This window comes from Bombus terrestris, chromosome 4 (assembly GCF_910591885.1).
Source record: "Bombus terrestris chromosome 4, iyBomTerr1.2, whole genome shotgun sequence".
In the NCBI taxonomy this organism is placed as follows: Eukaryota; Metazoa; Arthropoda; class Insecta; order Hymenoptera; family Apidae; genus Bombus; species Bombus terrestris.
In genome coordinates, this window is record NC_063272.1 from 5,994,540 (window position 1) to 6,018,898 (window position 24,359).

The 24,359-nt window shown below is 30.9% G+C and overlaps 4 protein-coding genes across 18 annotated transcripts; 1 reads left to right on the forward strand and 3 right to left on the reverse strand.

Annotated features, from left to right (window-relative positions):
* Positions 1-26: 26 nt before the first annotated feature.
* LOC100647807 (transmembrane and coiled-coil domains protein 2) lies at positions 27-11,785 on the reverse strand. 13 transcript variants are annotated; one of them, XM_048404853.1, is made up of 13 exons: positions 10,894-11,785; positions 9,809-9,877; positions 8,811-8,955; positions 8,382-8,577; positions 7,682-7,847; positions 7,305-7,533; positions 6,708-6,752; positions 6,300-6,382; positions 5,853-5,861; positions 4,901-5,193; positions 4,388-4,788; positions 3,891-4,051; positions 27-3,734 (listed from the first exon to the last, which is right to left on the reverse strand). In XM_048404853.1, the coding sequence occupies exons 2-12, from the start codon at positions 9,846-9,848 to the stop codon at positions 3,895-3,897; spliced, it is 1,764 nt and encodes a 587-aa protein (XP_048260810.1). In that variant the 5' UTR covers positions 9,849-9,877; positions 10,894-11,785; the 3' UTR covers positions 27-3,734; positions 3,891-3,894. The 13 variants fall into 13 exon arrangements, with proteins under 13 accessions (XP_048260810.1, XP_048260809.1, XP_048260806.1 ...); XM_048404852.1 differs by having other exon boundaries at positions 3,891-4,021; positions 4,901-5,232; XM_048404849.1 differs by having other exon boundaries at positions 4,901-5,232.
* Positions 11,786-11,927: 142 nt separating this feature from the next.
* LOC125384847 (GSK3-beta interaction protein) lies at positions 11,928-12,871 on the reverse strand. Its single transcript, XM_048404871.1, has one exon. The coding sequence runs from the start codon at positions 12,437-12,439 to the stop codon at positions 12,083-12,085; it is 357 nt and encodes a 118-aa protein (XP_048260828.1). The 5' UTR covers positions 12,440-12,871; the 3' UTR covers positions 11,928-12,082.
* Positions 12,872-13,888: 1,017 nt separating this feature from the next.
* Positions 13,889-19,125, forward strand: LOC100647929 (F-box only protein 39-like). Its single transcript, XM_012308350.3, has 7 exons — positions 13,889-14,080; positions 14,828-15,060; positions 15,735-15,899; positions 16,648-16,874; positions 17,845-18,003; positions 18,635-18,799; positions 18,918-19,125. The coding sequence occupies exons 1-7, from the start codon at positions 13,889-13,891 to the stop codon at positions 19,067-19,069; spliced, it is 1,293 nt and encodes a 430-aa protein (XP_012163740.2). The 3' UTR covers positions 19,070-19,125.
* Positions 19,126-19,390: 265 nt separating this feature from the next.
* On the reverse strand, positions 19,391-24,004 carry LOC110119221 (gastrula zinc finger protein XlCGF8.2DB). 3 transcript variants are annotated; one of them, XM_048404868.1, is made up of 4 exons: positions 23,853-24,004; positions 23,632-23,718; positions 22,877-23,275; positions 19,391-22,282 (listed from the first exon to the last, which is right to left on the reverse strand). In XM_048404868.1, exons 2-4 carry the CDS (start codon positions 23,694-23,696, stop codon positions 21,763-21,765), a joined length of 984 nt encoding a protein of 327 aa, XP_048260825.1. In that variant the 5' UTR covers positions 23,697-23,718; positions 23,853-24,004; the 3' UTR covers positions 19,391-21,762. The 3 variants fall into 3 exon arrangements, with proteins under 3 accessions (XP_048260825.1, XP_020718415.1, XP_048260824.1); XM_020862756.2 differs by having other exon boundaries at positions 23,811-24,004; XM_048404867.1 differs by having other exon boundaries at positions 23,632-23,747; positions 23,853-24,002.
* Positions 24,005-24,359: the final 355 nt, after the last annotated feature.

The window sequence follows — 24,359 nt, forward strand, 5'->3', positions numbered from 1 at the left end:
TTAAACCAAGTAATAAAAAAAATGAATTTTATTAAAAATTCTTTTTATTTCGAAACGGTATTAAATAATAATATTAATGACAAGAGCTGCTAAATTGATATTGGGCTTAAAATTTAGCAGCAATAACATAATACGAGCATTACGCGCGTATGTCGATCTTTTTTTTAAATGGACATAAACTTATTTTTGTCTTTAACTACATTATTACACTGACCTGTTATGCAGCTATTACATACGTACACTCGTGTGTATGCATAATATACATATATATGCATGTGTATGTGTCTAGCGTGTTAACAATTTCCATTACAATCGCTGTTCCTATTTCCTACATCGTCCTACAATTGACAACAAATATTTTATCTATAATTTGACATTAACTACCTATGCAAGGCATCGATGACAATATATTTGTTTCGTTATTTTTTCCTTTCTATACTATATATAGGGGGCCCCTAAAATTATGGGAAGTGTGAGTAACGATTATCAAGTTCCAGGATTACATTAACATTTTACGCAACTTATTTAAGCATATGCTTTACGATCCCCCATGAAGCTTTTTGATACAAAATACATATAAAATTGTAAATAGCCGCGGTAAAAAGAAAAACTCATAGAAAAATGTAACATTGTAAGATACAAAATACGTCCGTCGTTGTTTGACATGTGTGCAATTTTTTATTTATATAAATATTTATAATTTCTTTCCTTATTTTTTCTTTCTTTTGTATTAATTTAATCGCTTCTCTTTTCTGCTACGTTCACACGTTATTATGTAAATGTCCTTATTAAGCGTGCAGGTAGGGGCCCTCGTTAAATCAGTGGTCGATGATATCAACAAGTTCTCTAATATTGGATTATATGTGTATCTTACAAAGCACCACGATCTAAAGCTATACAATACATATAGGGTGTCGTTTACTGAATACGAAACTACAAACAGGGAATCGGACGTACAATTCTTGCACTTTATGTTTCTCGATCGTTTGCTTATCCATATAGGTAGAACTTTTTACTATAAAGATAAATATTGATAATTAACAATAAGTAAAATACAATCTTCGAAAGAAAATTTACACAATAGTGGTAATTATAGTAATATATAAGCGCACTAACACCCTATATATTTTGTCTAGTTGTCACTTATACAATAACAAACATATATTTTTAGTCAAAATCTAATTTAAACAACGTAAAAAATTAGAAATCTTTTTGCAGAATCAATATAACATCGAATCTAATAGACTTAATATATCAATAATGTATCATTGTTGCAATTGTTTACTCCTTCTAGCAAATGTAGAGTTAATACAAGAATACAGAGACACAAAATTGTTTTATAATTTTGTATATATCCTTATATTGATCCCAAAACTGATTTTTAACTTTTACGCTTATATGTAAACTTAGTATAGTCACAGCGACGTATTTATAAATTTATAGACATAAGAAACGGTTATTTTTAGGAACGCAAGAGGATTATTCGAAGGAAACATTATTATAATTATGAATAAATTTAATTGAATAAATTTTTATAATACAATTGTAAAGAAAATGAATCTGAAGAAACAAAATATACGCAGTCCGTTAAAATACAAAATTTTGCCTGATCAAGTTATAAATACACGATCAAACTTCCTTGTCTTTTCGGTTTTTAATATAAACATAAAATTTTAATTAACTTAATTTTTATATCCCTCGTAAATTATCAATTTCTTTCATGTTAAATTTTTTGGCAGTATTCGCATTGAACATATATAAAAGCTATAAAAATTGTGTTGAACAAATATTACAAAAGCAGTGATTATAACAATAAAATACGAGGTGCGACAATAATACATATATAAATAGCAGTTCAAAGAACTATGACGTTAAATAAAAAAGTTCGGAAATTTGATGTTGTATTCACGAATAACAGGCTCGAAAAAAAAGAAAATACATTGCTACATAAACATTATTTTATTTACAGATTTTGTTTGTCAATTAAAAACAATTTCTCATGTCTCATCAAGGTCAACGAAACGATAACAGTACATAATCCAACAAATAACAAAAATCCTAATGCACGAACTTAATACAAATTAGAAACTATGCATTTATATAAAACATAAAGAGAATTTTACGTATTAAGCAATAAAAAAGATAATTACCGAAAAATAATTTCTTTCTTTACTTGTCACATATTCACAAAATAATATTAGGCTATGAACTTTATATTTCGTGATACTGTGCTTGCAGAAAGATGAAAATTAGGAAATTAGGAAATTAGCGAAATAAATGACATTTCGCCATTAAGTAGCGATAATAGAATCAAAAAATTATGTAGACCAAAATATTTTATACACTCACAGATTTGAGCACCTATATTAATTTAAGAATTATCTCTTTTTGTATAATTGTACCATTTTGTAATTACCGTTGCACTTTAAAAAAAATTTTTTCTGAATCATTTTACTGTTTTAACATTTTTTTTAAATGAATAGCAACACAAAATTGCCTCAAATATTAAATTACTCACAATTGTAACAGCGATGTAGTCCATCAGTCTTTCTCTCATTTCAACATCTGTCATGGTTCATTTCTTTATATTCAATATAATATGTACGCATTCTTGTGTCTGTGGTGGTTTGAAACATTCGTGAGAGTACAAATAACAGTTAATGCTATTTATTTCAAAAGATGTATCCTTTTTACGTCGTATGTGAAATAAATTAACATTATATGTAGAATAAGAGGAATGAAACATGTTGGTCCTCTTTTGATGTTAAGTGTTCTAAAAGTATTTCTATTCACTTTTACATTTTTGTATTCTCATGAATGTATAATTTGTAACTTACATATAAGAATCAAATTACCCCACCTCATTGCCAACACTAAGGAATATATCACATATTTTATACATTTTGACATGAAGAATATCTACAATTATTTAAATGTTCTTTTGCTTTCTTAATTTATATCATTGTTTAGCAATTGGACGATTGTAATTATAAATATTTTATTTCAAAATGTGCACTTTGATAAATTTACACATATTTAAATTTACTAGAATATCAAATGTACGAACTATAATTCCAAAAATGATGGTAACACCTCCCACAGACACTAACGATAGAACAATTTTCTTTTCTATCTTTTAATCAGTACTTTCGCTTGTTCAATATTTTTTTTTTTAAATTTCATGCTAATTGATGATTTGTGTAAAAATGAACTTAATCGCATGACATTAGAGTAAATTCTTCTAACAATGTGCCGTATGTGATCAAGCAATATCAGTGTACAGCGTTATATATTTACTGCCTCTTTCATATTTCATGGAAATTTTTATTTTCTTATCATAAATCATAATCATTACGTATTATTTTTAGCAAAATTAATCAAATAAAAATAAAAATATCGCAAAATAAATTTATAACATTTGCATAAGGGACAAAAGACATTTTTATGTTTATTATTTCTACTAAATCTCTTCTTCCTAAGTGAAACACTTTTGCGCAGCAAAATATATTTTGTATATTGTAATTCTATTAACAGTATCAAATAGATTTAAACACTTGTCTGATTCAATATAATAGTGGTGAACATGATCAAATTTAAAATATAAATGAAGTCATTTACGCATATACCTACTATTATTGCTCCAAAACTACAGCACTGATAAATGGGTCCAAAATGTTGATCATTGTGTACAATTTTTCTTCATCACAGGGTATGGTAAATTTAAGTATACCACCCTAAAATAAGTTATTTTTTACACTCTAAATTAATAGAACATTAAATTTTTTATATGAAATAGATTTCTTAAAGGACATAAAATATTGTTTCATATCTTTTTACTAGTACGTTTATAATTTGTAAAATTTTCATAAAAATAATAATGATTTACTTACGATGCTACTTAACGGCGAGAGTCTGTTTAAGATGGCGCATGAGGTGACTGCCGACGTCGTGAACCTCAGGCCATTGTTTGAGCACAAATACTATGCCCAATACAACAAACGTAGTTGTTAATATGCGCACCCTGCACATGAAACAATGAGGCTTAGTACAACTGCAACAGAGATGCGAAAACAAAATAAAACAATGAGTGCGCAAAAGTAAAATCAGATGGCAATGTACGTGATGAAGTATGAATTGAAATGTATGTAAATGAAAACGGAACAAAGATGATGGAACAGAAATATATACTGATAAAAAATATGATAGTTATCTGTTTACTATAAATGAAAAAAAGAAAAAAAGATGATATATGTTGAAGTAAACAAAATTACTTTAAAAAGCTTGTGTAATTAAGCTGGAATGTACAATATTTTGTTTTGGTTTTAATAGATTATTTTCCTGTAAAAATAAAACTCAAACATAACTTTACAATATGAAATAACTGTACCTGGTCCTAAGGAAAGGCATCATTATACCAGCACCTGTTGCAACAAGAAGTAGAATAACTTGCAACACAGTTAATACTACGTTTATGAGCTTTACAACCAACGCCCTTGCATTGCTATTATCTAGACCCTCTAAAGTGACATATTGTTGATGTTGTTGCTGTTGATGTTCCATTTTACAAATTTTAGTTTGGCAACTCTCCAACATTTCGTGTATGTCCCTTAATCGATCTTCACTTTGATATTGCACTTTTTCTTCCATATCTGTTATAGTTTGTTTCAAGTTTTCTACTTCATTTTGGTGCAGTTCAGTTAAATCATTAATTTGTTCTTCCAGACGCTCGCATCTAAAACGTTCCTCTTGCAAAGCATGGGAAAGATATGTCACTTCTTGTTGCAAACTCTAAAATTGTTTAAGGAAGAAATTAATTTTAAAATTGTGATGTATGCAAACATGTTATTGTTCTTTATTTGTTCTGTTTCATTACTTATTTCTTAAATCATCAGAAACAAACCTTCAAACCTTCTAATTTATCTTTCATTCTCTCCAAATTTTCTCTATGTTCTTGTAGTTCTGAGAAAATAGATTTAAGACTAAGTGCAGCATTATTACTACTGTGACATGTGTGTGCTTGCCCCCTACTACCAGGTCCGCTTTCACTTGTAACACTAGAGCATTCGGATCCTTCTTCGGATGGAAATTTCATTGCCGCAGCACTATGAGTTGATCCCAAACTACACCCACCAGGCAGCGTCGCTGATCCATGATGAGCCTTTTCATCTTCAACACTAGCGTTATCTCCATTACCTGCACGCGGTGTATCGTTTACATAAAAAGTTGAGCCATCTGCAGGGACACAGACGTTGCAAGTTAGAATGTTATCCAATACCAAACTATTCTGCCTTTGTTAATAACTAATCAATTTGTATGCTCTCTCGTATTGCAACACTCCTATCTTTCAAATACAGTTAATGATAATTCAAAAACATTTTTGTTGTATATAAATGCATCAATAATGTGTCACAAAATGTTTTGTAAACTTAATGCAAAAATTGTTTTTTCTTTATAATTTTTGTTCTTTGAATTCATGTCCACATATGTGTTTAATATACTTCGCTGATGTATTGGATAACTAATATGTAAAATAGCAAACATCTGAATATGTAAAAGCCACTAAAGACAAGGCAAAATTATTAAGTAACACAAAGTAGTAATAAAAATATAAAGCTTACAATATGTAAACACAACATTCTCACATCAAATTTGCTTATCTGGTACGTATTCACCAAATGTGTAAATATATAAGATTTATGTACCTTATCATATACAACAAAAAAGGATATAGTGTTAAAAATTATTAAGATTTTACAAAGTAAGACACGTATGATATATTTACTAAGTAAGAGGACGTTTATGGAATATAAAAAGACAGATATAGTAAGAAAATTAGCCCAAATGTTACTTACTACTTTCAACTGCCATGACAGCGCAAAATATTAAACATTATTTATTGTTTAATGTTGAAATGAGTAAGAAGATATTATACTATTACTACAATGCATTATAAATTACTATATATATACATACTATCATCTTATTCCAGATAAATAAAAATTTATATTTCTGGAATAATGAACATATTAGGAACTAAAGTAATAATATAACGATTTTAATAGTGTATTTACATATATATGTATATGTATTTTAAATAAAAGAAACGTGCATACTATTGCTTGTAGTATCACAATTTATTAGCATAAGTCAATATGTGCCTAGTGATAGTGCTTTTAAAACACAAAGATTTAATTAACACTTTCCATAGTAAATATTATTAAAAAATTAAATAATAAATAAGATCGGGACAAAATTGTGTTAATTGATTAAAAAAACAATTTGTAATAAGAATTACTCACGAGATAAAGTATTTATGTTATCTGCACTGCCAAATTTGTTTTTTATTAAATGTGCAAATTCTCTTGGTTTGGACATTACACTTCTGAAACATATAAGAAAAATAGAGATCAAGAATAGCTTTAATATTCCAATTTTATAAAAATTGACTTTAGAAAATTATTATATTTATATAAAAATATCTTATACATTAAAACATGTAAATTTGTATTTTATATTTATGAACATACTAAAATTTGAATGTGCTTGGCTTAAATATATAAATATATACATATATATAAATGTTGTACTTTATTCATTGCATATTTATTTTATAAAATGATAATATAATCAAAACTTAATTATAACAATAAGTGTTATGATGAAATAATTAAAAAACCATTGCAGTCTATTTTCACACCAACACTCACCCTGAAAAACCACTGATTCCAACCCTAATATTGCCACCCACGTTTCTGGAAGTGAATCTTAAATTAGATGAAAGTGTCATGCCCTATATTTAGGATAACAAAACAGAAATTGGATAAAAAGAAGAAAAGAACACAAAGAAATTACACTAAAGGAACTCTTCTTCACGTTTGTCACTACAGTGTAAAATTTTTATTTTAGCATATTAAATGTAATACGCAATACTAGCTTTTTATTTTAATTTATTACTTTTACTTTTTCAAATAAGCACATACGCGCATACAGCAACAGCAGGAATAACATATATCATATTTTTATAAAATATACATTATAATACGTACAATCAAAATATGCTTTATAAACTATTAATATAATATATACATCTTGATAAATATCTAAAATAAAAATAAATAAAAATCTATATCAATTAATTCAGATTTATCAATGATCTATCAATGATTATTTAAATATATCAGCCACACTAATAAAAAATCCATATATATATATATATATATCTACTTCTGATTTGATTTCTTATTGCTGTAGCAACACAATTAAAATACAGTACAGACAGTTGATAAAAAATAAAATATACTTACTTAAGTCCTTGTCCCATATCTCGAAGCACTTCTCTGGGTTGTCTGTGACTTGTAGGTGCACCATTTAATTCATAATGTTTTAATTTTTTTGTGTAACTATCCAATTTTTTTTGGAGCTGAGAAATACTGTGCGCTGATTTTTGATTTTTCTTTTCAAATACTGCTTTGATTCGAGTAAGCTGCTGCTTGTCTGCATTGGCAGCTAATTTTAGATATTCATTTACATTTTCTGGAATAAAAAGGACATTAGATAAATTTTACATTTATAATACATACTCTGACATAAATTGCGATTATATAAAGGTTTTCATATAATTCATGTAATTGTTTTAACACTTCAGCACTATACTAATTAACTGATAATTGCTGAAAATTACCATCACGCGTGGTTTGTTCTATTCTTATAAGTTCTCGTGTTTTAGCAATTTTACTTTGGATATGCTCAATAGCTTGACAAACACGAGCAGAGTTAGAGTCAACATCATCAGTTATTAATTCAGAGGAGCCATTTGATAGGAACGATTGTGTTGCATGATATTGTTCCTGTAAACAAATGTAGCGTTATATTAAAATATACGAACCTAAGAGAGAAACAAATTATGACTAACAAAACACATTTCCTTGAGCACATTGTTCGTTAACTTATACTTTGGTTACACTTTGAAACTGTGAAGATAGTTTAACTTTGATGCCACTTACAACATTATGCAAGTAGGTACTTAATTTCTTAACCTATAACCCTGATTATACAGTAGTGATTGATGACCTTGTAGTACAGTACAGTGTAATTACATGCCGTAACTTCACATTACATAAGTAACTTTATATAAGCATATACAATCATATTTACTACTGTAATAAACATTTAAAAACACAATGATATCAATTTTGTTGATCTAAATACTTTAACAATAATTTTAAATATAATAACATATTACTATTAGAGTTATAAATTATTAGAGCTTAAATGAATATGAATGTGTTATTTAAAAATGAAAATATTAATTACATTACAGTACATTAAAAAGTATTAAACATTCTGAAAATCAAATTATTTTATAATATTAAAACACATACTCCTTCATCATCGGCTGGTAGGTGAATATTTGGCACAAACTCGTCTTGTTCGGCAGTGATTAAATTGGTATTTGGTTCATCCATAGCATCTACTCGAATCACAGTTCCTGGTGATTTTTGCCTACTACCTTTCATGCTGAAGCTGCCTCCACCACCACTACTTCCACTGCCTGTACTACCCTCCCCTGTTTGGGAACTGCGAAGTCAAATTAATTTTGTACTGTGCTCCTTTTATTTATTTTTCATTTATTTTTTTTAGGAACTTATTTTTCTTATTTGTAAGTACAAAATATTGTATCATTAATTATATCATATTGAAGCATAAGCTTAATGTTTCAGTTTCATGTAAAATACTACAAAAAAATAAGAATTTTTAATCTTAATTTATGTAAGCATACATATTAATATCTACAAAAAATTGGGTCTTACAGTGAAGCATTACGTGCTTTTGAAATATGTTCCAAAGTAGCTGAAAATTGTTGAGGTGAGGTCAATGTATTTCCTCTGTTAGGTGATGTACTGCGTGAACTATTCTTACTTGACGTAGTTATCATCAAATTAGCCATTCCTTTTGCTGAAAAAATTATTACCTAGCTGTGTTAGTAAGACTGTAAATCTTAATATATGAGTTTAAATAATTTGTTGTATATGTAATCTATATATATGTAAAAGTATATCTCTATCAATAAATATATCTCTTCTTTATCAATATAAGTGATACTTTCAGTATTATTACTATTAAACAGTAAATAAAGATATAATAAATGAAGAAATTAAAATATATTAATCCCTAAAAGATTGGGTGCATCATTCATTCTCAAATCATTATTATCGTTCAAATAAATACAGTATGTTCTCATTATCAAGAAAAGCTATGTTTATCAAATGTTATCAATATTAATCATATTTCTCATGATATGATCTAGCAAAATGAAATGTATACGAAGAAAATATGACAAAGTAAATTAATAAATCAATATAATATAAAATTACATGAAACTCATGATGTTTATTGAAATAGAAAATTAATAAAAAAATATACAATGTTAGAAGAAAATGAAAGAATATACCATAGAATAGTTCTATTTTGCTTGACCCCTATATACCTATTTTGAGCTACAATTTTCTCTAAGAGTGATATTATCTAATCTAAATCCTGTATGTATAGTCAATTATATGTGTTATCCAAAAATAGTACATATATAGGAAGTTTAGTTGAAACACTGATGCAGTTCATATTTGCTATAACATATTCGTTATAATTTATTCATGTCATTACAGAGGTCATCCATATCTAATTAACATTTGTAACAAATTTGCTGGCCTACTTTTGTGACAGTAAGCAGATACTAAATAAAACTGCATGACTATTGAATATCAAAAAAACGTTATTATCAAATATTGATATTTTATTTTAACAATGTTACCAAAAATATTTATTTTGAAGAAAATAACATTGTCCAGCATCAAAATTCATTTTGACATTAAGAAAACATCTGAAAAAAAATTACATGCAGTTACTTCTTTCACATTCTATCACCTTTAATCCAATCTTTTAACTGATGAATCATTCTGATTATCATAATTAGAACATCGGCATTGCTTTCGAAGTATGACGAACATATTACGCGGAAAAACACGTGCAATGTAAAACAATAAAAAATATCGGCACTTTATCCATTTCATAAATATCAATCATATTCAATCTAGCACAAATATTCATCTTATTCATTAAAAAAAGTTATTCATGGTACTTTGTAATAATTAAAGCGCAAAACAACATGATATACATAAATGTACATAATTAGACATTAAATGTGGAATTTTATATTAAATCATGTTATAAACAAATTAAATGTTGCAGCCATTACAGGATCTTTTATTTTATTTTAATTCTATAAGAATGCATATTTTATGTAGTGGTAAATACTACTATCAAAATTTAAATGCATACATTGCATACTTTAATTTTCAGAGAAATCGTAAGATAGCAGAAAACTAATGCGATAAAAATAAGAAAATGTCGACTAAAATCTTCTGCACCGAATAACACAAATTCCGATACACAACGGTTCTTATATAAACTAAGAATTTCTGACAAAAATAACAATGTCACCTCGCGTAATTGTCAAATACGTGAAACACAGAGAGTCTCGTTAAATTTTCCTATTTAACAAATACAGTTTCATTGAAAAAATACAATATTTATTTAGAACGAGAAGAAAATGTGGAAACATATAAAGATTTAAAATACGCATGTATGTACGTCAGAGAAGAATCGACGAATATTTAGCGACCTGTGATATTGCGTTACTATCGCGACTCGTTTCCACACATACGATATCGTCTATGGTTATATAGGTTGAAAAGAGATATGGGAAGTAATTGTCCCACCCCTTTCATGCTGATATTGAGAAACGGGGTACGACTATCGAACAAAAACAAACGATCTGTCAAAGCTCTTCCGCGGTTCTTTGACATTAAATTTACCGAAATATATTTCGTCCCTCACCTTCTTTACTGCCTGACGTATGTAGCTCTTGGTTGAAGCATGGTTTTTATTTCAACGAATGTCACACTAGGAATACACAAAGCAGGGCTCCTTTTCGCGTATTGCGTTTTTCTCAATTGTCTCTTTGGTCAATCAAATGATAGGCTCTGTTATCGTTTTTCACGGGCGTGTCATCGTGCACCATTCGACATCGTAGCACTAGCCACTCTAATATCAACAAACGTGATACATTCTTTCGTCTTTAGGCACTTAATCGACAGTAAACTCATTCAGAAGCATGACGGGACACGCACACGGTGTGACACATTCGGCGAAACCGCTTCGTTACTTCACAACTCGACAGTGGAATACGCCAAACGGAACACAGAGCAACGAACGTAGAGGAGGGGGTAAACAAAACCGATATATTACCACTTGCACCGACTGATCTTTGGATTCCTAGGGATATTTTCTATGGAGATGAGATTGGTATTGCACTACCGTATCTAGCAGTATACGTGTCACTTCGCATTTATATAAGTTTAATAGATTTTATTTACATATGTTTTTAATTACAGTGTAATCAAATAAATTTCACTAGTTACTTTAATTCATTTAAATATCACATGATGAATTTGTTTATTGTATATCAGATTCTTGTTTTCGTACCGATTCTTTCGTTATGTTAGATATGTATGCTTAATGTATTTATATATACTGAAGACAAATGAAAGTAATTTATATATTAAATGAAATTATATTAAAATAGTTAAGTTAGAAATTATATGAAAATAGTTAAAAATAGGAATAATATATCGTATATGTTACAAGTTTTGTTTAATGTATTATATTCAACAGCAGTAGATAATTGGATGCAATTTTGTCAGTTAGAGAAAACTTTCTTGGTAGTATATGTATGCGCATATAATGCCAAAAGGAAGTTCCAAGATTTGGTATTATGTATCGAGTACGACACTGTTCTTGCAAATTACCGTGCACTTGGATATCTTCGGCTAGATTCGGATTGAATGAATGCAGTGCAAAGAGAAAACACATTTGACGAGAATCATAATTTATTTTGGATTTCAAACGCTTATTGTTGAAAGATGTGTATATGTGTGTGTATTCAAACAATTGGAATTAGCACTTTATTTTCATCTATATTTAACTGTATTTCATTTCACTATTAAAAAATTATGATTAAATTTGTTCACTGTGAGTTACTTAATTGTTTAAGCTTATGAACAAGTGAATTCCCAAAGGAATCTCTATATTGCGGGCTAACGAAATTCAACAAGCTGTAGGGCGTTTCGTAGTGCTCGCTTTCTCTCTTTGATGTGTCGTCGTGTTCGTTACCAACGATGGTAAAACCAGCACTTGATAGTTCTATGCAAAACTTCAAGCCCTCTAATGTAATCAAATTTAAGTAGAGGAAATGATTGTTATTTCGTAATTTTTCTGATATTTTGATGTCCGTTACATGCTGTTTTACGTCGTTGATAATGGTTTGCGCCTCAAGCTTCCAGTGATCCTTGTCCAGCTCTTTGTTATTCACCTCTTCCTTCATTCTCGCGTTTTAACAGCGTCAATAGTCGTCTTTTTACGGACGCATGTAATATTCTAAACAAACTGACGATATTATAGTTCAACGTTACTAATCAATGTTTCGTCAATGTTGGAACAAATTCACAATTCGTTACATTGAATGAAGTTCGTCTTATTCGTGCTAACAATAAGACAGCACGTGGACAGGTTAGAACCGAGAACCGAGGGTCAAAGACCAAGATTATACGATTATGTAACTATTAGACGAACTTATTTCTCTCTTAAGGAATATATAATATCGCTTTTCAGTGACGACAATGACTACGATCTGTCATCAGTTTAGACCTTGACACTGCGTAGTTGTAAATTTATGTTGTACATTCAATCCCACATATTTCTCGGTACATGTGCACCGAATGCACTATAAACCTGTACTAATTATGAATCATACTGCGTATGCAACTTCTCGCTTATCGCAACGCCATCTCATGACGTTCTCTGATACTAAATTTACCGCATCATTGAACGAATAAGCGGGAAAATTTATTATCCTATGGAGCAGATAAAATATTAATTCAGTAACGATTTAGACGATCCTCGATCTTACATAAAGTTATTATGTTCCTGTTGATCTAGGAGCAGAGCGCTAGCAAGTATTAAAAATTTTTTAATTCAATTCAATTCAATTCAATTCAATTCAATTATGTCAAAGTGGTAAGCTATTAATAGCTTTTTAAGACAGCTTTCTAAAATTCCAAGTTTTGATAAATTAAAAAAATATAAGGTAGCAACAAGAAAAGAATTTTATCCTTGTTCAATGTTCTCGTTTAGCAGTTGCTCAATAGCTACAAAAGAAACGTGATATCATTGTAACGAAGCTCACGTACATTTATTAATTTCATCTATAGAATGCAAAGTTCAATTGGGACTGGTCATATCTCTTATTATATTCTGCATCGAGGACCTCGGCAACATGGTCACATAATATTTCTATGATTATTAAAATATATATTACTACACTTTCTTTATCATTTTTTCTCCTTTCATAATTCCAAGCAACTTTAAATCAAAATTTATTGAAAATAGATGATCAATTTAAATGCTAATTCAAGCGCTTAATAACAATCTAATTTGATTTGAACTCGAATTCAACCATTTAATGTTTCGTGTATTTCACTCAATAAATGGATCTCACGATTTTTAGAAATAATCAAGTTCAATTTGAATGCAAATTCAAGCGTTTCATATCACGCGAATTTGATTCAACTGATCGTATGATTTTTAATAACAATCGAGATCTATTTGAATGTAAATTCAAGCGTTTAGTATCTCATGAATTCGACTTAATCGATCGTACAATTTTCAATGACGATCGAATCGATATCGCGAAGCAGGACAAGAGAACTTGACGAGGTTGCGACAGCTGCCCCAGCTACGTAGCGATGAAGACGGGCCAAGCTGATACTGGGAGATGTGGGATCAGCTGCCGGAGCTGATACTGACGCAGATATTCAGTCACCTCGGTCATGGAGACCGTGCCAATGTTGCACACGTCTGTCGGCCATGGAACCGTGCACTTTCATCGCCAGTTCTTTGGCGTTCCATCACAGTCTTCATCGACCGTGATCTGCGTGGTGACTTCCCTTTAGCGGGAGAATTAGCCGTACGCAAACATTTGCGAAAAATAAAATATTTAATATCCATTCTCTTATACTACAGTCACATGATTCGTTAATGAAACGTGTGAAATTGAAATTTTGAGTTTTTTGAAGAATAATCGTCCGTGTTTAATCCTTTCAAAATTAACGAAACAATACATTTCAAATAATTAATGAGACTTTCAAAATGACCGTTAAATTGTCTTAATTCTTTTCGGAATCATTGACATCTTTTGCAACATAGGATACTATCGTAAATGAGAAAGTATGTAATGCAAGGAGATGAACGATTTCCTATGCATATATTTTGCAAAAATAATCATTCAAATCCACAAAAATGGATCGTTGTGAATTTACAAAATTTCTATGAGAAATTACACATTGGTCATTTTGATCATTTTGGTAATTGCGTTAATTATAATATAAAATTAAATGAATTAATAAATTAAAAAATTCTATTCATTTTTTCAAATTTTAGTGTATTATAGGCTCTATTTATTATTATGTTGTTGTATTCATAATTAAGAGGAAAATCCACCTAGAAAGGGTTAAACAGAATTAAAAATACAGACAAAGATTATTTTTGATAAAACGATAACAATTTTTAGTTACATTTGCATATCCGACATTCTTTTTACCCTAAAAGGAATTAACAGCAGTACTAAAACCAGATGTACAGAAAAATACGATTACGAAATTTGTTTTATCGCATCTAATCTATCGAAATTCGATGATAATTACGTTTTACTTAGGCACAATATGGACAGCATATGCGAAGTTTAGAACTCGCCTGGTCACGACCGTATCTCTTGCCAAGAGAAGCTCGCATAACTCGTAATATTCAAGCTGAGGCAGGCGCTGACTTTCTTACGATTGTACGAGCCAAGAACGTCCAATTGAAGAAACTGATACTCACCGATTGGATCTTCATTTGTAAATGGGGAAATAGAAGCAAACTGTTGTATGCTCTTGCAAACTTTTTAGGGTAATTAATCAGCCTTGCATCTGAGAATTTAATCAGAAAGTTGCCGATTCTACTTCGTAGCTATAACTAATTCCAATTATGAAAAAGTCGATCTCTAATTGCGACAGAGACAGATACTAAAAATAAATCACCTATTAGGTATAAGAATTGTTTTTCTGCAGAAAACAAAGATTCAATGTCGCATCTTTCAAAAATGAAATATTATGGAACAAAAAGAATTTAAAAATTTCCAAAAAACCGTAATTACTTTCCTATTTATAGAAAGATTGTTTCTTCATTTCTTAGAAGCCTGACAGATTTTATTCTATAAAATCTACTCGAATTAATATAATTGTAAACTTCCGTAAGCAAACTGCAACATTCCATTCTTATTCTTAATTCCTTATTTGTTTTTATTGAATTTTTACTGTATTCGATGAGAACTTAGGAGAGTAAAAAAGAACAGTTTTCTTGGACATAAATAATCCAATTTGTCTATGCACCGTGAAACGGTATATTTACCTACAAAAGATTAATTTACATAAATTTGAAACATACCTTTTTCACGCTCTAAGCTGGGTTTATTCATTATTTAAGTTCTGATGCACCATTGCCATGTTACACTAACCATTGCCATGGTTGCTCAACTTTTCTTAATCGATCCTCACTAACGTAATCAACATTTGCGTACGTAGCTGTCAGCACAATTTGGAAACGCTAAGCCTGCTGAATGCGACTCTAGGAGTGAGCGACGTGTTGCGACTTCTCGCAAGTGCTTCCAAAGGGTCGACCGAACACCTGGCATATTTAGATCTTCGGGGTGCGTTTCGGGAATGGCAGGCGCCCCATAGCAATCCAAGGCATGTGAAGTAGCTCCATCGATCGACCTATGTCTTCGCAATTATTATTTTATTCAAAGGAATTGAAAGTTTCATAACAGAAATGATCCTTGTCGATTATTGTTTCTTCCAGAAAGTATAAAAAGATACTCTGATATCATTCATCTCTTCGAAATGAAATTTTCTTCGAACCCAGTTTCTTTCTAAGAAGTTAAGATAAAAGTTGCCTTGAGACATATTATTTTCTTAGTCTCAATTTAAAGTGATTAACACAGATATTTATTATATTACACAATTTCTAACAGTGCCACGTCAATTACATCGTAGTACTGTATTGAATGAAGTCATGAATTTTTATACCTTGTGAATAATATTTAAAAATATCATTATTTTCTTTATTGCTGTTATCAACTGTAATCACGTCGACGTGTTATTTTATAAGAAAAATTAATCGTGATATTCCGATAAAACAATATATATTTATACTATTATAAATTTATAAAATTTCCACGACAAACTTTAAGTGTTCTTTCCTTGTCACTCTGATAGTATTAAAAATGGCTAATCTCATTCTATTTCTAATAAGCTCCTATATCTCAGTATATCTCATTGTTATCAGAAAAATTCTAACAATTCGGCGATCTTATCTTTACCTTGATACATAAACATTGTCTTGAGTCATACTGTTACACTATTACTAGTTTCGAAATGATTACAGAAAACATCAACTTTGACAAATATAATCTTCGTCATAAACCAAATTTTACAGATATCTGCGTCTGTTGGGCCGATTTCGTGCGTTGACGATACTCAGGCTCGATTATCCAGCTCTATCTGACCAAACTCTAAACGCATTGACCAATGCAGCACCAAGAGTGTTGAAGACATTGCATATATCAGTGAGAGATTCGGATTCCAGACATCACACGATCACTGACACAGCCTGGCACAATTTAGTGCTTGTATGCCCTGAGCTCACAGTGTCTTATACTATAGGTACAATATGATACAGAGTGACGTAAAAGTAATCATTGATTTCCTTCCGCCTACGTCGAGGCAATATCGAGCTGGTGCTTCACGGTTATTACGTTTTGTAATTTGCGAAGGCTTCCATTGTGCTTCGAGCAATTTAGAATCAAGTACAACTATGCTTGAGAAATTCAATTTAAAAATAGATGATTGCTTTTACGCCACTCTACCTAGCTATTGAAGTTTTCTTAAAACATTTCGTTGTCCATATTTTATATGCTTTTATTCGTATTAAGCGATTCTTATGATTTTCTGATACGATCGCGAAGAAAATTCCTAGAATTGATTTCTTTACATGAATGATCGATCAAGCAGCCAATATCAGATTTTTAAATTAATTCAATTAGCTATTATAGAAATTTCGACTTTGAAAATGTATTTTGTTAATGAGTTCCGCGTGAAAAGTAAATAAAATACAATAGAATCTTGATTATTTAAATTAATCACACGCTGTTCAGATAATGAAATCGCTATATGTTTTTAGCCGAGAGAAGATCATTTATTAATATTGTATAAGAACAAAAGTTTTTTTTTTATTAAAAATCAAACAGTCTTTTATATTTATATTGTTATTCTTCTATCTTCCTTACAAGAGATCGTTCACGAATTTTCTGCTAATCAATTTTTTGATAATTGCTCGTTCCAGTAATAGATGTTCCGATAATAAATCGATAGTCTGTTGCATTACTAAAGAATGACGATTGATATGGTAAAAAGTAAAAATGAATTGAATATCAGATGTAAATAAAATATTAGAAAGCACAAAGATTTCTATAGCAAAACGATATTTAATGGAAAAGAATCGGTAAGATCGGCTCTGAAAAATAATTAAATGCTTAAATGATGTAGACACAAATCATGTTAAAAGAATCGCTCAATGTATCGACGAGAATGAGTGATCCTATGCATAATTTAGCTTGTTAAGTTTGATTTTCAGTTAACATATCCCATTACGAAGATATGTGCTACTTCCTGCTGCCCAGTGTGCCATTGGCTAGGTTTCAAATGTTCAGCGGTCACGTGTGGGATCAGAGTAGATCTCGCAATTTCAGAAGCACCGTCGGGCTGCTTATTACCCATTATACCAACACGCTCGGTATTATAAATTCTTCCAAATCCTACACGCTTTGAACACTGTCCACGAGACGTTTCCTCATGCGGATCTCGCATGGTCTATTTCTTGACGCGATAACTGTCGCAATAAAGCTCGCTGAATCTCGGTACTTTGGCCATTGTTCCCTTCCAATTGTGTAACTCTACACATTATTGAAACGAACCACTGTTTCTGTGTTTAATGGTTTGAAAATGTCAAAAGTATCGTTCAGCAGCTCTCTTATTAAAAATAGAACGATTATAACTAGATCGTGAATGTTTATGCATGTGTTGAAAATTTGAAGATGCAAAAGAGCGTATGACATATAAAATATATGAAAATGTAGATACAAGGTGGTTTATAAGGCTCAGTGATTATTTCCTTAATTATATTTGCAGAAATATGAATTTGCATAAACGTCCACAATTTAATTATATTTTATTAAATCGAATTAAATATCTACTAAATTAAATAAACGATTAAATTAAATATCTTAGTAAATTTCATTAAATTTTATTACTGTAATTTTTCAATCTGAATTAGGAAATTAAGGATTCCAGAAAAAAATTAATCGATTTTATATGATATTTGTTTGTTATAAGAATAATTACGATTAATGGTCGTATCGTTACAGCCGAAGTAATGTTACAACTCAGAAACAATCGTGAAATGCTCGACGATTTGCTGGTCTCCATGCTGATGCGTTGTAAACATCTAACGAGATTACAGTACGACGGTATAATAAGAAGTCTTGATACCCTGCGGGACATCTGTCAGCTTCAAGCTGAAAGCAAGACGCGTAAGAACCCAAACATTTATTCAATAGAATCAATCTCAATTTTAAAATCATATATTTTCATTTAAGAGTTAACACAGCATTAAAATATTATTCATCTTTAAAAAAAAAAATAAAATAGTTTTTCGTACGATCCACGTGAAGCCACGTAATGTTAATGCCCGAAATCGTGCCATATTGAACGACATAAACTACCATTACGATCACAAAATGATGGAACAAGGAGTAGATTTTCGTATCGAAGATCCAGCCTCAGTTTTGGTATTCTATTAAAATGTTAATTTCCCACCTGTCCACCGGTATCTGTCCCACTCATGTCTCTGATTATTATAGCCAAAAAATAAAACAATGCCTTCTATCTGCGATTCATTTTTTGTCCTTTTTGATTCTATTTTGATCTTTGGCATTTATTTCGATAGACATTTGTCGTTTGTTAAATATTTTTACAATACACATAAATTCCTTTTCATTACTAAATTTACCTTTCATTATTATGTAAAATAATATGTGCTATACTATTGAATCTTTCAATGTTGAAGGATTATTAATTATTAAATAATAACAGAAACAGAGAATCGAATAATAAACTTAAGCTGTTGTGAAATCATTCTTTTCGCTTTATTATTGTCGATACAAAATCATTGACAGTATTATCAGGTGAGTTAATTTAATAATAAATATGACATCGTAAAAGAGTCTGGCAGTAACAATTTATAGAAATATCTAGAAGCAGTCAATAATAATAAAAAATTCGTATTCGCTAGCATTATTCCAGAGCTTTCAGTAAAGAGGATTTAGGAGAAATTGTCTCGTTGTTTGTACAACATGAATGATCGTAATCAACACATGTATAAAAAATATTTAAGAAACGTGTATAAAAAAGTACAAGTTTAAATCGATGTTAAATGTATCACATAATTTCATGATGGTCTTTTTTTGTACAACTAATAATCGATGAGTAAGTCGTCGATTTTTAGTTGGATTATATTCTTATCGAACAACAGGGTATCTAATAGCTGAAGAATTTTTATTGTTTTTCGATTGATAAAAATCGATTGTTATATGATTTACTTTCGATCGATTAAACCAAGTGTTTCTTTTAAGTATGAATTCTACGAGTTCTACTATCGAAGAAGAAAATATTTTTCTTACAATCATCGTAAAATCGTACCTTGCATGATGTTAATCGAGGAGGCAAGAAAAAATATGACAAATCCATTTTAGCCGATTTTTAAATCGTGCTCGGTGGTTGAAAGGAAATATATTTTTCAAACACTTAGATATATAACAAAAATACATATTTAACACTGAAACAAAATAAAATGAGATCTAGTGATGTGTAATATATCCTTTTGCAGTAATCTTAAATTCGAAAATTGTTCTCCTGTAAAAAAAGAAAAAAAAAAGGATCTTTCATATTTTTCCCTGTGATCTTCGATTTACATACTTTACATCCACGATATAGCGCGATACTTTTGCTACTGCAACTAGATTAAAAACGGCTTGTTACACCTTAATACTAGCATCAAGGACGGCTTTATGGTTGCAGAGATTCCAAATATTTGCTAACTCTGCACATTAAAAAACACACGAGTATGTATCTATAAAGAAAAGTTTCTAAGATTTCCTTAAGAGTAGCATCTCTTAAAAAGAGTAAAAATTTCTTAAGAAATACAAATATCATTCGTATCGTTATTTTCGTTGTTTCGAGAACATTCGCCTTCATAATTTTTACATAAAAGAAGAGAACGCATATACATATACGTAAATTACATCGATAAGAAGAACCTACGATAAAAGCTGCCTTCTTTAAAAGCGATCGATTTCGATGCTAATCCACTTGAGGTGAATGGTGACTATATCCTTAAGCGGTGGCCTGATTTCACGAGAGTTTTCTAAAAGTACCTCAAGGGTCATAAATTGCACAAGGGTTTCCCAGTATTAAACGATCGAGCTGTGTCAATCTGCTCGATGAGTAGAAATAAGAAACAACGGGAATACGATACATGTCGGCTATTATTATTGACAGAATACCTGACACAGTTTCAAAATTGAATTTAATATTTTAGGGATCGCAGATTTGTTTCCTGTACGCTTAGACGCTATCATATTGGATTCTTTTATTATTTATTGTCATGCACTGATTTTTATTTTCTATGAGTTCTTTTAAAGTTCCTTGTGAACTATGACTTTTCAACATCTAACGTAGTTTCTTTTCTTTTCTGTCTAATTAATACTGCAACCCCCATTCGTATTATCTTGGAATTAAAATATTTCAATTTAAGACTGGGTCTATTAAAATCGATTTTGAACATTTAAACACCGTGTGTGTAAATACGTATGATACTTGTAGTAATTCAAGTAACACATATACTACGAGATTTTTACATCGTTGTACATTTATATACAATTTCGAGTTTAAAAACAATATACGAAAACATTTTCGATTTTATGTTTGAACAATGGCTTTTCTCACGTAAGCTGTTTGAGGAACATCTTCAAGACTCGATCTTGAATAACTGTAACTTCAAATTGCTGGCATTTAAACTAGAAAAAATACCATCTTTTTAACATCGTAAATACGGAATAAAAATGAGCCTTAAGTAAAGCTAAAATTCTCGAATAGGACACTTACGCATAACATTTATCGAGAAAGTCAAAGAGTCTTATTTTGCTCTACATTACGAAACACAAATGGCGCAAATGAGGCAAATAATTTAAAATAAGATAACTAGAAAAACATTCAAATGCATCATAAATATCAGCAGATATTAAGTACCAATACCTAGTAGTCTTAATACTTATTGCTTTGCAGTATATATAATTAGAATGACACTTTCGCCTTATAAAAGTTGTAGAAATAGTCCCAGTCTTACCTTGAGCACCGTATTCTTTCCAACAAAACCGGAAGCCCCTATTCTGTCTCAAACATGTTTCTCACATATCGAATAATCGTCTGGTCGGCTTCAACGACAGGATTTCATGTGAGTGTTCAGGACAGTCCTGGTGACGAAACCTTTACCACATCGAGGACAAACATACGGTCGTTCGCCGGTATGATAACGTTTATGCACGACCAACGTGGATCTCTGCGTGAAAGCTTTGCCACACTGATCGCAAGAATACTTTCTCTCGCCAGTGTGTGTGACATTATGAGTCCTGAGCAATGTTTCACAGGCGAAACACTTGCCACACACTTCGCAGGTATAAGGCTTTTCGCCGGTGTGCGATCGATTGTGAATTTCGAGGCCTTTTGCGGTTTTTAATTCTTTCCCGCAAAGAGCGCATAAATATCGACGTCTTTCGTAATTTGGCATATCGCCATGAGCTTTCACTTTGTGTTGCTTCAAGACCGATTTGTACTTGTAAACCTTCCCACAGACGTCGCATTTGTGCTCCGTGGTGTTCTGCGGACTGTCAGCTTCGAGCTTCTCTTGAATCAACGTTGTTGGATCGTAGTGGTACAAACGGTTGTGTTCCTTTAGGCTACGTTAATTTGAGAGATTGGGATTTTGTGAAATTTTCTACATGATAATCGAAAGATTGAGATTTTCTAACATTTTCTAATTTAATTAATTGAAAGATTAGGATTTTGCGAAATTCTTTTAATGATTTAAAGTATTGAGATATATGACGTGTTTCGTAATTCGAGAAGAGTTAGATTTGTTGAGAATTTGGCACAAGGGTCCTGAAGGGTACAAGAGAGAAACACGATAAGTCACATTTTCTTTTCTAATGTAATTTTAAAATTCAATAGATACATTATCAACTATAGTTTCAAATGCATATTTTTGCTATCTATCTGTTTTTATATAATTTGCAAATATCGATTACCGTGAGATTAGCTATTCTTTTGGTTTTATATTAAACTTTTTCAGTTTATCATCTATAATTAAAATAAATATATTTCTCTTTTCTCGACTAATCATAATTAATTAATCATCAAGTGACTTGCAACATAAACTTATCGTATCCTCTATGTGTAGCCTTTATATATTCTCGCCACAGCATTGCCTTCGCGTGACTATCAATTAAAATGATTGTATATTAGAATGAAGTCATAGGACAATATTATCATACCTGTATGCATCATTGAACGTAGTACCACAAGCGTTACATTGTTGAAACTGCATAAAGTTATGCATAGTTGTGTGTGTCATCAAAGAATCCTTGTCTACGAAGTTCTCGCTACAGATTTCACAGGTGAACTTCATTTCTCGATGATGTCGTTTCGTATGTCTTTCCACATCAGTCGCATTCACCCCCATGAAACTGCATTCAGTGCAGGAAATCGTTTTAGGAGTGTGAGATTTTTTCACATGGGCGTTCAGCATAAACTGCTGCGGATATGTCTTCCCACACGTGACACATTTGAAGGGTCTATGGATACCGTGAACGATCCTCAGATGAGCTACTAATCTGGTTACGAAGTGGAATTTTTCTTGACAAAGGTCGCAGACTTTCTCGTTCCCCTCGAACCTGAAAGGTTTAGTTTAGAATCGAAATTGTCTCCGTGGGATCATTGAAAATCGTTCCATTTTCTAATTTATTCTTATTCATCAAGAAATTTTATCAAAATTGATGATCATTCAATTGTTATTTCTTTCCTCTTTACGTTTAAGGAAATTACTTAGAGACCAGTTTTGTAATAAGTCATCGGAAAAGATTCTTGTCTTTTAAATGGATTTTATTCGAATTTGTGTGTATGAACCTTTATTTCAATTTGAATTGCTTGCGTGTAGTCAAAATGATTGTGTGAAATTTATATATGTACGCGTAAGAACGTAAACTATTTTACTTAATCCTGATCATAAAAAATATCTAACAAAACTCACTTTTGTCCAGGATCGAGAAGAATATCCTCGTTCTTGATTCGGAAATCTTCGCAGCTGCTAAGCATGTCGTGATCGTTGTCCCAGTGGCTGGAATGAGGGAACCTTCATTGACAAAGCTACACATTTACAGAAAGCATCATGTATGGTTTCATAATTAGAATCAACACTGAAATTCATACATTAAAATGCGAAGCTTCCGATGCTTTTGTAAATGCGCGTACCTAAATCCACCATCACCATCTCGTACAATTTTCAATAAAATACAAGATTCTATTCGTATCAATCATCATCCTTTTATTAAAAACGAACAAATTTCATTGGTAACAAAAAGAATTACGAGCTCACACACGTATCTCTTTATTAGACGATCTCGTTCGCAATTAAGTTTCGAGCTGCGTAGTTTTCTCATGAATCTTTCGATGTTTCTTCAGGAAACTCGCAGAAACGAATCCCTTCCCACAATCCGCGCATTGATACGGTCTTTCCCCGGAATGGTACCTAAGATGTAATATCAAAGAAGTCCTCTGTGTAAACCTTCTTCCACACTGCGAGCAACCGTACGGTTTCTCCCCAGTGTGCACTCGCCGATGAACAGCGAGGTTTTCTTTGCTAGAGAACTGCTTGTCGCATAAATCGCATTTTACGATCTTCTCGTTAACGTGGCCCCGCCTATGCACCATCAACCTCCTCTTGGAAGACAACACTGCCCCGCATAGATCGCATAAATG